The 10,593-nt window shown below is 35.4% G+C and overlaps 2 protein-coding genes across 3 annotated transcripts; both read left to right on the top strand.

Annotated features, from left to right (window-relative positions):
• Positions 1-235: 235 nt before the first annotated feature.
• On the top strand, positions 236-5,885 carry LOC112520516 (probable nucleolar protein 5-2). 2 transcript variants are annotated; one of them, XM_025128968.1, is made up of 9 exons: positions 236-286; positions 406-510; positions 628-669; positions 1,383-1,562; positions 1,656-1,820; positions 2,983-3,183; positions 3,620-4,117; positions 4,207-4,341; positions 5,374-5,885. In XM_025128968.1, the coding sequence occupies exons 2-9, from the start codon at positions 433-435 to the stop codon at positions 5,722-5,724; spliced, it is 1,650 nt and encodes a 549-aa protein (XP_024984736.1). In that variant the 5' UTR covers positions 236-286; positions 406-432; the 3' UTR covers positions 5,725-5,885. The 2 variants fall into 2 exon arrangements, with proteins under 2 accessions (XP_024984736.1, XP_024984737.1); XM_025128969.1 differs by lacking the exon at positions 236-286 and having other exon boundaries at positions 327-510.
• Positions 5,886-7,944: 2,059 nt separating this feature from the next.
• Positions 7,945-10,078, top strand: LOC112519466 (60S acidic ribosomal protein P2-like). The gene is made up of 4 exons (XM_025127598.1): positions 7,945-8,005; positions 8,168-8,259; positions 9,551-9,780; positions 9,875-10,078. Exons 2-4 carry the CDS (start codon positions 8,172-8,174, stop codon positions 9,899-9,901), a joined length of 345 nt encoding a protein of 114 aa, XP_024983366.1. The 5' UTR covers positions 7,945-8,005; positions 8,168-8,171; the 3' UTR covers positions 9,902-10,078.
• Positions 10,079-10,593: the final 515 nt, after the last annotated feature.

The following is a 10,593-nucleotide window of genomic DNA, read 5'->3' as shown; positions in this document are numbered from 1 at the left end:
TTTTATATTTAAAATAAAATATTTATCTTATATTTAATTATTTTTATCTATAATTAATTACATAAATTAAAAAAATTATAGCTGTAATAAATTATACTCGTATACAATTTATTTACAATATTAAAATTGGTTTTTATGAATAGGCAAAAAAATCTTCAAATTTTACGCATTTAGGTTTCAATGCAATTTCCACTATTTAAACATAAACACTCACTTTCTTCCGCCTTTCTTAAACCCTAGACCCTCTTCCACCTTCTTAACCACCATCACTTCTGCTGCTTCCAAGGTAACGCCATTCTTAGGTTATTGTTCCTCCCTTCCATGGATTCCGTATCTTTTTCCAACATTGATCTTCTTCTTTGATGAAAATCAGGGCTGAACTTTTAGCTTTTTGTGTGTTTATAGGTGTAATTGTGCCAAGGGATCAAGAGAATGTTGGTGCTGTTCGAAACCCCTGCGGGATTTGCCCTTTTCAAAGTATTAGATGAAGGAAAGCTCTCTAAAGTTGATGTGAGTATATATATATATATGTGTGTGTGTGTGTGTGTATATATTACATACAAACCTGCAATTATTATGAATGTGTGTATGTGTAATTGATTTATAACTATTGGTTTGTGTTCATAGGATTTGTGGAAGGACTTCTCATCCGCCGAGACATCCAGACAGGTAAAATGTTAATTTATTAGTAATTCCATTTGATTTCTAGTTTATTAACAATCAAAGAACAAATTGAATGTTCAGTTTTAATTATTAGTTTGTGTTCATAGCTTCCTTTTTCTTATATCAAGTGTTGAGATGTAGTGTAGTGTTGTGTTTTTGTCTTCCATGGTGGTGATGTTTTGAGTTTCTGTGACAGCAAATTTTGTTTTCGTATTGCTATGGTGTTCGGTGGTTATTAGGAGTTTGGATGATTGCACTTTCATGCTTTAGAGTAAAACTAGAATCTTGTGTTTGATATTTTTCACTAACTTGAGTTAGTTTTCGCTATTTTCCACCAGTTGAAGCACCGTTGTATACTTGTATTTTCACAAATAGATAGTTGGTTGAAATGAAATGCCAAAGCATAGTAATTTGAAATGATAATCACTCAAGGATTTCATTTAAAATATCGAACCTTCTTTAGTTGATTAGAGGATGTGAATCGATGGGTTATGATTTTACATATCAAGTTCAGGTTTATTAGCATATGAATTTGTTAAAAAGTCATTTATTGCCATTAATTAGGTATGCTGTAATATTTTTCTTCATCTTATTTCATTTTTCTGTATGTTTAGTTATTTGTTAATGCCTTCAAACCTATTTCATGGCTTGTAGTCTACATGTAGTTTCTTTATTATGAACCTTACAATTTGTCCCTCTAAAATCATTCTAAACAATAGGTGGTAAAGCTAAAAGCTTTCTCCAAGTTTGAGAACACAGCAGAGGCACTGTCGGCAGCCACTTTGTTAATAGACAGCAAGCCCAGCAAAGGTTTGCGCAAATTTTTGCGTGCTCATTGTGATGGTGAAACGTTAGCTGTTGCTGACTCCAAACTTGGAAATGTGATCAAGGAGAAGCTCGTAAGTTGTATCACTGACTTGAACCGTGATTGTTTCTTTCTGTAATTCACTTGCTATATGCTCAAATAAAATTCAAAATAATCATTGTTGCAGCAAATTGATTGTGTTCACAACCATGCTGTTATGGAGCTAATGAGAGGAGTGAGAAGCCAATTGACTGAACTCATAACCGGTCTAGGTTCACAAGATTTAGCTCCAATGAGCTTGGGGTTATCTCACAGCCTGTCCAGATACAAGCTTAAGTTCAGTCCTGATAAGGTCAGCTTCTTCTCATACATTATTAGCATATTGGTCTAATTGGATCTTATTCATTCCCTTCTTTCGGGTTTTTCAAAGTTCCCATCCGCTTTATGCCAATGAGTTTATCCTAGAATAGCCAAAACTGTATGCACTTCCTATATAGTCTTTATTCAATTGATGATTTCGCTTGCTTGCATTGCCAACTAAGCATGTGATACAGGGGTCAGTTTAGAAGACTGTTAAACCAGTATCATATGCTTTTGAAGTTTCTTATTGTGGTGATTTTTCAGTAGCAAATGCATGTGTTTCACCCAGTCTTGCTGACTTTATCTAGTCTACATCTTTCTGATAGTTTTACCAACAGTTTCATGATTTTATTTATCTAATCTCCCTTGCTTAGTTTTGCTTGAAACTACGCAGTTAATAGCGCGCTACAGCGGCGAAATCGCGGTCTTGGCCAAAATAGCGGTACCGCAAATAGCGGCCGCCATTACCGCAATTTTGATACCAAATAGCAGTCGCTATTACCGATTTTTCTTTTGGGCTCTTTTGGACTCCCTTTTTAATTTAAATTCTGTTTGGGCTTTTGTTGCGTCATTTATGTGGGCTATTTAAAGTCAAGCTTAGGCCTGCAAACAAAAAGGAAACTGATTAAATCAACAATAGAAACAATTAGATCAAACTTTGGCATCAATTCCAAGTCCAAAAAGCTTCAACAGCTCGAGTTTTCATCTCGATTCCACGGGTTTTCTGCGGGAGTGGATGTATAAATGATGTGGATTCAAATGCCGAGCTTGTGGATTGCAGTTCGCTCATGTGATTGTTTATGAGCTTAATAAAGTTTATTACTATGTTGCTTGTGTGGTTTGAATTGTTTGGCTTGATATGTATTAGACATACACTATTTTATGTTTTATATATGTTCATATTTATTTTAAGAACATAATTTTTTGTTATCGCGATAACTGCTATTTCAAATCAAGGTGCCGATCACTATTTCCGCAATCGACCGCGTTAACTGCTTAGGCTTGAACAGGGGTCTGAAATCAATACTCTTTTCTTTAAACCCTAGTTAAGTTACCTACTTCTTATTTGATCTGTCAGTATGTTCAGGTGATTGACTTTCATGCTGCTGGTGTGAACATGGTTTTCAGCTACTTACTGAATATTGTTGTACCAGGTAGATACTATGATCATTCAGGCTATTGGGCTTCTAGATGATCTTGATAAAGAGCTTAATACTTATGCAATGAGGGTTCGAGAATGGTATGGTTGGCATTTTCCAGAGCTTGCAAAAATTGTTCAAGACAACATTCTATATGCCAAGGCTGTAAAGCTCATGGGGTATCGAACAAATGCTGCAAAACTTGATTTATCTGAGGTATCGATATAAATTCCATGTTACTCCCCAGTACCAAAATAAGTGTCCAACTGTTCACATTTCTATAAAAATTTGTCCCAAAATAGCTGTTCACTTCCAAAAGTAAGAAGTTATGAGATAAGAAATTATTTACTACCTTAACATTAAGGGTAAAATTGTCATTTAGGTAATTAAAAAGTATAATGATTAAATGTTGCACTAGCCAGGTGTCCTCACGGATACATTCACTCTACTCTTTTGGGTAGAGGTCAGATTAGTGTACATCTTACCTTCCAAACTCCATCTCCGTGGTTTGGTTTGGCTTAGTGATTACACATTCCTAACACTGTCTCTTTTTCATTGAGGGCATTTATTTTGGGATGGAGGGAGTACTAAGATAGTTGTTCTATAGATTCTAGTTTGATGCTTACAAGATGCTAACTTCAATCACCTGCAGATACTTGCAGAAGAGGTTGAGACAGAACTGAAAGAGGCAGCTGTTGTTTCAATGGGAACAGAAGTCAGTGATCTCGATTTGATAAACATCAAAGATTTATGTGATCAAGTTCTTTCTCTTTCAGAATACCGAGCTCAGCTGTATGATTATTTGAAAAGTAGGATGAATACCGTTGCACCAAACCTTACTGCTCTTGTTGGAGAGCTTGTGGGGGCTCGCCTCATTGCTCATGGGGGCAGCTTGTTGAATCTTGCAAAACAACCCGGGAGCACCGTTCAGATTCTCGGTGCAGAGAAGGCTCTTTTTAGGGCGTTGAAGACGAAACACGCAACTCCTAAATACGGGCTTATTTACCATGCAAGTTTGATTGGCCAAGCAGCACCAAAGCATAAAGGGAAAATTTCGCGATCTCTTGCTTCCAAGACCGCTCTGGCAATTCGGTATGACGCTCTTGGAGAAGGCCAAGATAATTCTATGGGTGTGGAGAACCGTCTCAAGGTAACGATGACAAATAGATTATCACGGAACGCATATGCTTCTTGTTTTATACGCTACTTATTGTTTTTTTTTTCTTCTATCGACTTTAGCTTGAAGCAAGATTAAGGAATCTTGAAGGACGTGAACTTAACCGATCTGCTGGAGCAACTAAAGGCAAACCTAAAATCGAATTCTACAACAAGGATCAAAAGACGGGAGCTGGGGCGATCATTACTGCTGCAAAGGTGTGCATATTACTTGCATTGTTTTCGAATTTGCTTATGAACTTGAACATTGTTACGGTTTTGCCCTCTTTGATTTACTGAATGCCTCTTGAACCATACTCCATAAGGTTCAATATCTGTAAGGGTGCATTTGGTATGCGGGATGGGAGAGGACAAAGCTTGTTGTCCCTAGCCTAAATTGGCTGCTCTATGCAACGGCCGTTACGTTTTCCTGGCCTAAGCAAGTTACAGGTCCAAATACCTTCCACAATTACCCATATCAAAATAGGTCCTCATGCATTTTTTCTGTCCGACCAAAATAGGTGGAATAAAGATCCGTGAGATAAGACAAGATTGGAAAATTACTAAATTGCCCATGTCAAATTAGAACCCTAAGACCTTCCAGAATTCATTAATCCGCCTACCTCAGTCTCGACCATTCATCCTTGTACCAAACCACCCTAGGGGTCGTTTGGTTTGATGGAATGACTTCGAGGGATTTGAATTTTATGGAAGGATTTGGAATCTTTGGTGTGTTTGGTTTGTAGGATTTGAAATGAGATTGAATTCCATTATTTATAAAAACAAATTATAAAAATGATTAAATTACCTTTTTATAATTGATCATTATAAAACAAATGTTTTTAACACATTTTAAAACATTGTTATATACAAATTCTACGAAATCCCGTGAAATACCAACCACCCCCATGTGATTTTAAAATCCTACGTGTGTGGGATTTCAATGAAATCCCGAGATTTCAAAAATCTAGGAAATCCTTAAAACCAAACATGGGAGGAACGAAATTCAATTCCAAAGCCCTCCATATCCAATCCTGCAAACCAAATATGACCGAAAAGAGAATTTCTTTGGGCCTTTCCCAGTTCGATGAGCATCTTGATGTAGAATTTGGTTGAATAAAATCCTGGAGGAACATTCTTCGATTATAACTGTTACAATACAGTGGTTATAACGATGAATAGCATATGCCGAAAGTATGGCCAAATTTCATTTACCAATCTTTGTTAAACTGAAAATGGTTTGTTGGGCAGACTTACAATGCAGCAGCAGACTCTGTTCTTGGACGAATAGAAGCAGAGGCTGAACAAGACGAAAAGATGGTACCAAAGATAGAAGAACCGTCTGAAGGAAAGAAAGATAAAAAGAAGAAGAAAAAGAAGGAAGCGGTTGTGACGGATGATGTAGCAGCCGATGAAGATGTCGGTAAGAAAAAGAAAAAGCAAAAACACGTAGTCAATGAAGAGGATGAGGCGCAGAACGAAGAGACCGTTGAAGATGGCGATGAGAAGAAGAAGAAGAAGAAGAGAAAGCATGCCGAAACCGAAATAGAAACACCAAGTAAGAAAAAAGAGAAGAAGAAGAAGAAGAAGAGTGAAGAATGAGATTTAGATTTTGGGCATCTCTTGAAAGCAGATTGGTATGTAAAATTATGGAGATTGGCCAAGTTTTTTCAACACCATTATTTTTCCGTCACCTGGTTTTTGTAGGAATTGCATAATGTATTCTTTTTCTTTTTTACTTGAGTTGAAAGTGACATCTTCAATAGAGGTGTTCAAATGTCTAGAAAACTGGACCAGAATCAGGCTGGACCTGGTGGGTCCAAACTGGTCCTGGTCCAAGTCAAGATCGGTTTTCTTGGTTGGTCAAGGATCGGTTAAACGTGTCTTTTTGCAACTCCATACACCGGTTAAGGCCTGGTAAAACTTGTGGTGTTGTCTTTGAGAGAGATTATTTCATTGGCGTTTGAATGCTAGGTTCACAAATTGTTTAACAATGATGTGTTCGGTTAGCAAACGGGACTATTGGACGGAAGACATTGAGGTAAGGAGGTGAAAGAATGAGAACGGTTTTAGGGGTTTAACTTGACATGAGTAGTTTAATAATTTACCAATCTTGTTTTGTCTTCCTAATTTTTGTTTCAGTTATTTTGGTGAAACATAAAATTAGCTATTTGGTGCACTCAGTTCTTTAACGTCTGATCAAAACTGTAACATGAAGTTTTTGTTTTGTCCAGTTATGTGAAGACATCAATAATTTGGTCTATGTCAATAAACATACGATAAGCATTTCAAACATTGTCATTTTTGTGGTGTGTTCTAAAACAACAAAACATGTTCATGCCTTTTGTTTTATAATAATTGATTAATAAAAATATAAATTAATTATTTTTATAAATCATTTATAAATAATGGATACAATTTCATTCTAAATTTTACAAAGCAAACACATCAATGATTTCAAATTCACTCCTGTCCAAATCCATCTAAATCCAAATCCCTAAAAAACAATCATGTAAACCAAACAGACCCTATTAAGTGATTGACGAACTACGATTTATAATTGATTTTAATGTATTTATTTCCCTTAAGTTCCCGTTTGGTTTGCAGGTATGTAATGGATTTGGGGGATTTGTATTTCAGATCCATTCAAATCTCATGTTTGGTTTGTTGGATTATCCGGATCTGAAATCTTAGGATTTAATTAAAATCTTACAAACATAGGATTTTGAATTTCTTAGGGGGTGCTCGGATTTCACGGGATTTCATAGTATTGCATGCAATTAGATTTCAAAAGATCTAAAAAACATTTGTTTTGTAGTGATCGATTAAAAAAATGTAATTTAATTATTTTTATAAATAATGGAATCCAATTCTATTTCAAATCCTACAAACCAAACACTCCAATGATTTCAATTCCATTACAATCCAAACCTCTCCATAAAATCCAAATCTTTTAAAAATAATTCTGCAAATCAAACAAATCTTAAAGAATCCGATAACTAAATTAAAATACATGATAAACATTATATATATATATATATATATGTATGTAAGTTGAAATAATCAAGAATACTTCATGTTATAATTCTGCGAAAGAATTGTAACGTTGTTCCAATATATCTTAAAAAAGACGACGTTGTATCATCTTGAAAATTCTTTAAGCTGATACTTGGTGTAATTTAAAACTTAAATAATTAATCATTAATATTCAAAACATTGTAAGATTATGTTTTTTTTTTTATTAACATGGATATCCAACCCGCTATGCAAACCGATTAATCCCAGGACGATCACCTGCTTTGCAGATAGCCCGGAGTCACCGAATTTGAATCTCCATGGCCACAAGAGGATTTTATTCCTCCTTGGATTTGAACCTGGGACCTACAGGTACTTTTGACATTTGGAGCCAAATTCAAACCAATCAGGCACCACCATTGTGGTTATTGTAAGATTATGTTAATGGTAAATTAAAATAATTTATAAAAGAATATAATATTATTATTTAAAAAAAAGAATGAAATACGTTTTTTATGTATGTGTTTTGTTGAAAATTGTTATCCTTAGGACAAAAATAACAAGGAATCATAAACTATAAGGATGAGAATCGCAATTCCAAAACTATAGGGATAAAAACGGAAATTTTAGAAAACCATAGGTACTAAAAACGTAATTTGCTCTTTAACTGGCTCATGATGGGTCTATAATGGCCTGGTAAACAAACTGGACCGGTCCGGCCCAATAAGAAATGAATCGTAGCTCATTCTGTAGTCCCACGAAGCTATTATTAGTTAGTTATAAATGGACTTAGGGTTTCAAGCGTACTGCTGAACCCTAAAAAATTCAAAGGAGGCAAGAGATACAGATCGGCTTCAACACATTTCAGGTATCGTCTTCCTCAATCTGTTCCATGCCATTTCTGAAATCTGTTTTTGTTTTTGTTCATTATGGATGTAGATCCAGTTCCACTATGTAGAAGATATGTGATTGTGAGAGCTTTTAAGGACGATATGCGATTTGTTTATTGAAAATTTGTTGTTTCAAGCAGCAGAATGAAGGTTGTCGCTGCGTATTTGTTGGCTCTATTGGGTGGTAACACTAGTCCATCTGCTGAAGATTTGAAGAAAATCCTTGGTTCAGGTATGAATCATATGCAGTGTGTGTGTGTATGAAAATATTTTGTGTTTGATCATTAGTATGCTACTCGGAAGCTATTGATTTATCTGGTTAAAGATGTTACAATATGAAACTCTGTTATTGTTAATTTGTATTTGGTTGGGATGTTGGAAATGGTATTTTTGATTACACTACAACAACATATTGTATTTATATAGAACATTTGAAACTGAGAGGGAAGAAAAGATGTAGAATTTGGGTATTTTTTGATGCATAATTCAATGGTTTTGTGTGTGCTAAGGATCGAGTTTGTTTCATATTATTGCGATAGTGTTCAAATGAGTGGTAAATTCATAAATAAAGTAGCATTTTTTTCTTGTTCAACTGTGGAGTATCCGAGGCGTATGGCATTGATTTGCCATTTGATTTGTTATGGTTATTGTATGGCATGGCATCTTCTTGTTATGATTTATGGTTTGTTGCATAGTACTTCTTTATTTACCCATTTCACATCATGAATTAGCATGAAACTTGATGATGAAGAATTAGCAATTGACCTCTATTTCCCTTTTATGATTTATACAGCTGTGAACAAAAATAATGAGAAGATGTGGTTGTGGGTTGTCTTAATTCATGTGAGAAGAAATGAATATGCGAGTGGCAACATGAATAATGATGAAAAATGCTACAGAAAATTTGAACCATGTATTATCAGGAAATTGACCAAAATAGCAAATCTCCCCAACATAATTCTCTTTTTAACCATTTTTTCATTCAAATTCCCATTTGAGCCTGAGTTTATGTATTTGCATAGAGCCTATTTTTAGATTAAAAAAAGGAAAAAAAATCTTTATGCAAATTTGCATGAGGATCCCCATTTGCGTGATGAATTTTTTATCTGTAAAAATAGGCTTTAAGCAAACGCGTAACTTTGGCTAAAATGGGAATTCAATGTCAAAAGTGGCTAAAAGGTGTATCTGGTCGACATTGGCTATTTTGGTCAGGTGGTGAATGGTGATTTCTATGTAATTGACTTTGAGGTTTATTCTTATAACTCTAGTTGATTTCCTGTTGATGGTACTGACTACCGAGTATGCAGTTTTACTTCTGCTGCAGAGTCTTAGTTTATTGGGAACCTTCATGTAAACCACCTTTTGGCTTATACATTGTTGTCCTTGGTCCAAACTGTGCCTACAGCCTAAATTATTACCCCCACATTCTAGTCATTAAAGATCTATTGGCGACAATCTTTTTCCAATTAATTCTATTTATGCAAAATGTGAAGCACTCATGAGTTGTAAACTTTGATTTGCAGTTGGAGCTGATGCAGACGAAGATAGAATTGAATTGCTCTTGTCTGAAGTCAAGGGTAAAGACATCACAGAACTGATTGCTGCTGGAAGGGAAAAGCTTGCTTCAGTTCCATCCGGTGGTGGTGGTGTTGCTGTTGCTGCTGCCACTGGTGGCGGTGCTGCACCTGCTGCTGCCGCCGCAGCTGAGCCAAAGAAAGAGGAGAAAGTTGAAGAGAAAGAGGAATCCGATGATGTAAGCTCCCTTACAATCTCTTCTTTGATCTTAAATTATTTCAAGTTGTTTTCTTGGTTCATATGCTTAATTTCTTTTGGTTTCCTCGTTTCAGGATATGGGATTCAGTCTATTCGACTAAGGGATTATGGTTTTCATCGCATACTTTAAATTTGTTGTCGCTGTTCATGTATTTTTCGTAGTGATTGCCTAGTTTTGTCATAAACTTTTGGTATTTATTCAGAGCTCGCAGATTTTCGCAGTTTTAACGCGTAGTGAAAGATATGAAACTATTAGCCAAGTGGTTATGTTTCGACACATCTGCACATGTTATGCTTGCTAGAGTTTCTTGTTATGTTTCCGTTACTTTTTCCTTTAACTTATTCTCCAAATGATCGTTGCTCTCTTCTCTTGAGATCGAGATCCCGGAATTGTTGGTGATATTTGCTGTTTGCAGGCGTCTGAATTGATTGAACATCGGTTTTGATTTAGAGATTATCATGTTGTTTGCAGTTAGTACTCTTTGAAATTGGGTGGTTAAAATTTGCGACAAACCCACCTGATTCAGCTAATCAGACCCTGCAAGGTTTTGAAACCAAACTTTTAATGTGGATCCAAGGTTTTGTAGAATGGCAGTAAGAGTGACTTATCTGTCAAGTTTTCCACTATCATCCCAAAAAAACCAAACTCTGTTTTACATAAAGTTGTCAGAGTACGATTAACCTCTGGATTTGAAATCAGAAAGAGTATATAATCACAAAACTTGGAACTATTGTTAATTGGGTTAATCTATACCATATTATAAAACATTTGACAAAAACTCTTAAAAACCAT

The sequence above is a fragment of the Cynara cardunculus genome (genome assembly GCF_001531365.2).
Source record: "Cynara cardunculus var. scolymus isolate 2C chromosome LG 10, CcrdV1, whole genome shotgun sequence".
NCBI lineage: Eukaryota > Viridiplantae > Streptophyta > Magnoliopsida > Asterales > Asteraceae > Cynara > Cynara cardunculus.
Note: the sequence above shows the minus strand (reverse complement) of the source record. Positions and strands in the feature narration are given on the sequence as shown.

Excerpts from the sequence above, each read along its gene's own strand:
- LOC112519466 (XM_025127598.1), top strand. The coding sequence starts at position 8,172 with ATGAAGGTTGTCGCTGCGTATTTGTTGGCTCTATTGGGTGGTAACACT. Across the intron at positions 8,260-9,550 it reads GAAGAAAATCCTTGGTTCAG|TTGGAGCTGATGCAGACGAA; the intron begins GTATGAATCATA and ends TTTGATTTGCAG. Across the intron at positions 9,781-9,874 it reads AGAAAGAGGAATCCGATGAT|GATATGGGATTCAGTCTATT; the intron begins GTAAGCTCCCTT and ends TCCTCGTTTCAG.
- LOC112520516 (XM_025128968.1), top strand. The coding sequence starts at position 433 with ATGTTGGTGCTGTTCGAAACCCCTGCGGGATTTGCCCTTTTCAAAGTA. Across the intron at positions 1,821-2,982 it reads TTAAGTTCAGTCCTGATAAG|GTAGATACTATGATCATTCA; the intron begins GTCAGCTTCTTC and ends TTGTTGTACCAG. Across the intron at positions 4,342-5,373 it reads CGATCATTACTGCTGCAAAG|ACTTACAATGCAGCAGCAGA; the intron begins GTGTGCATATTA and ends TTTGTTGGGCAG.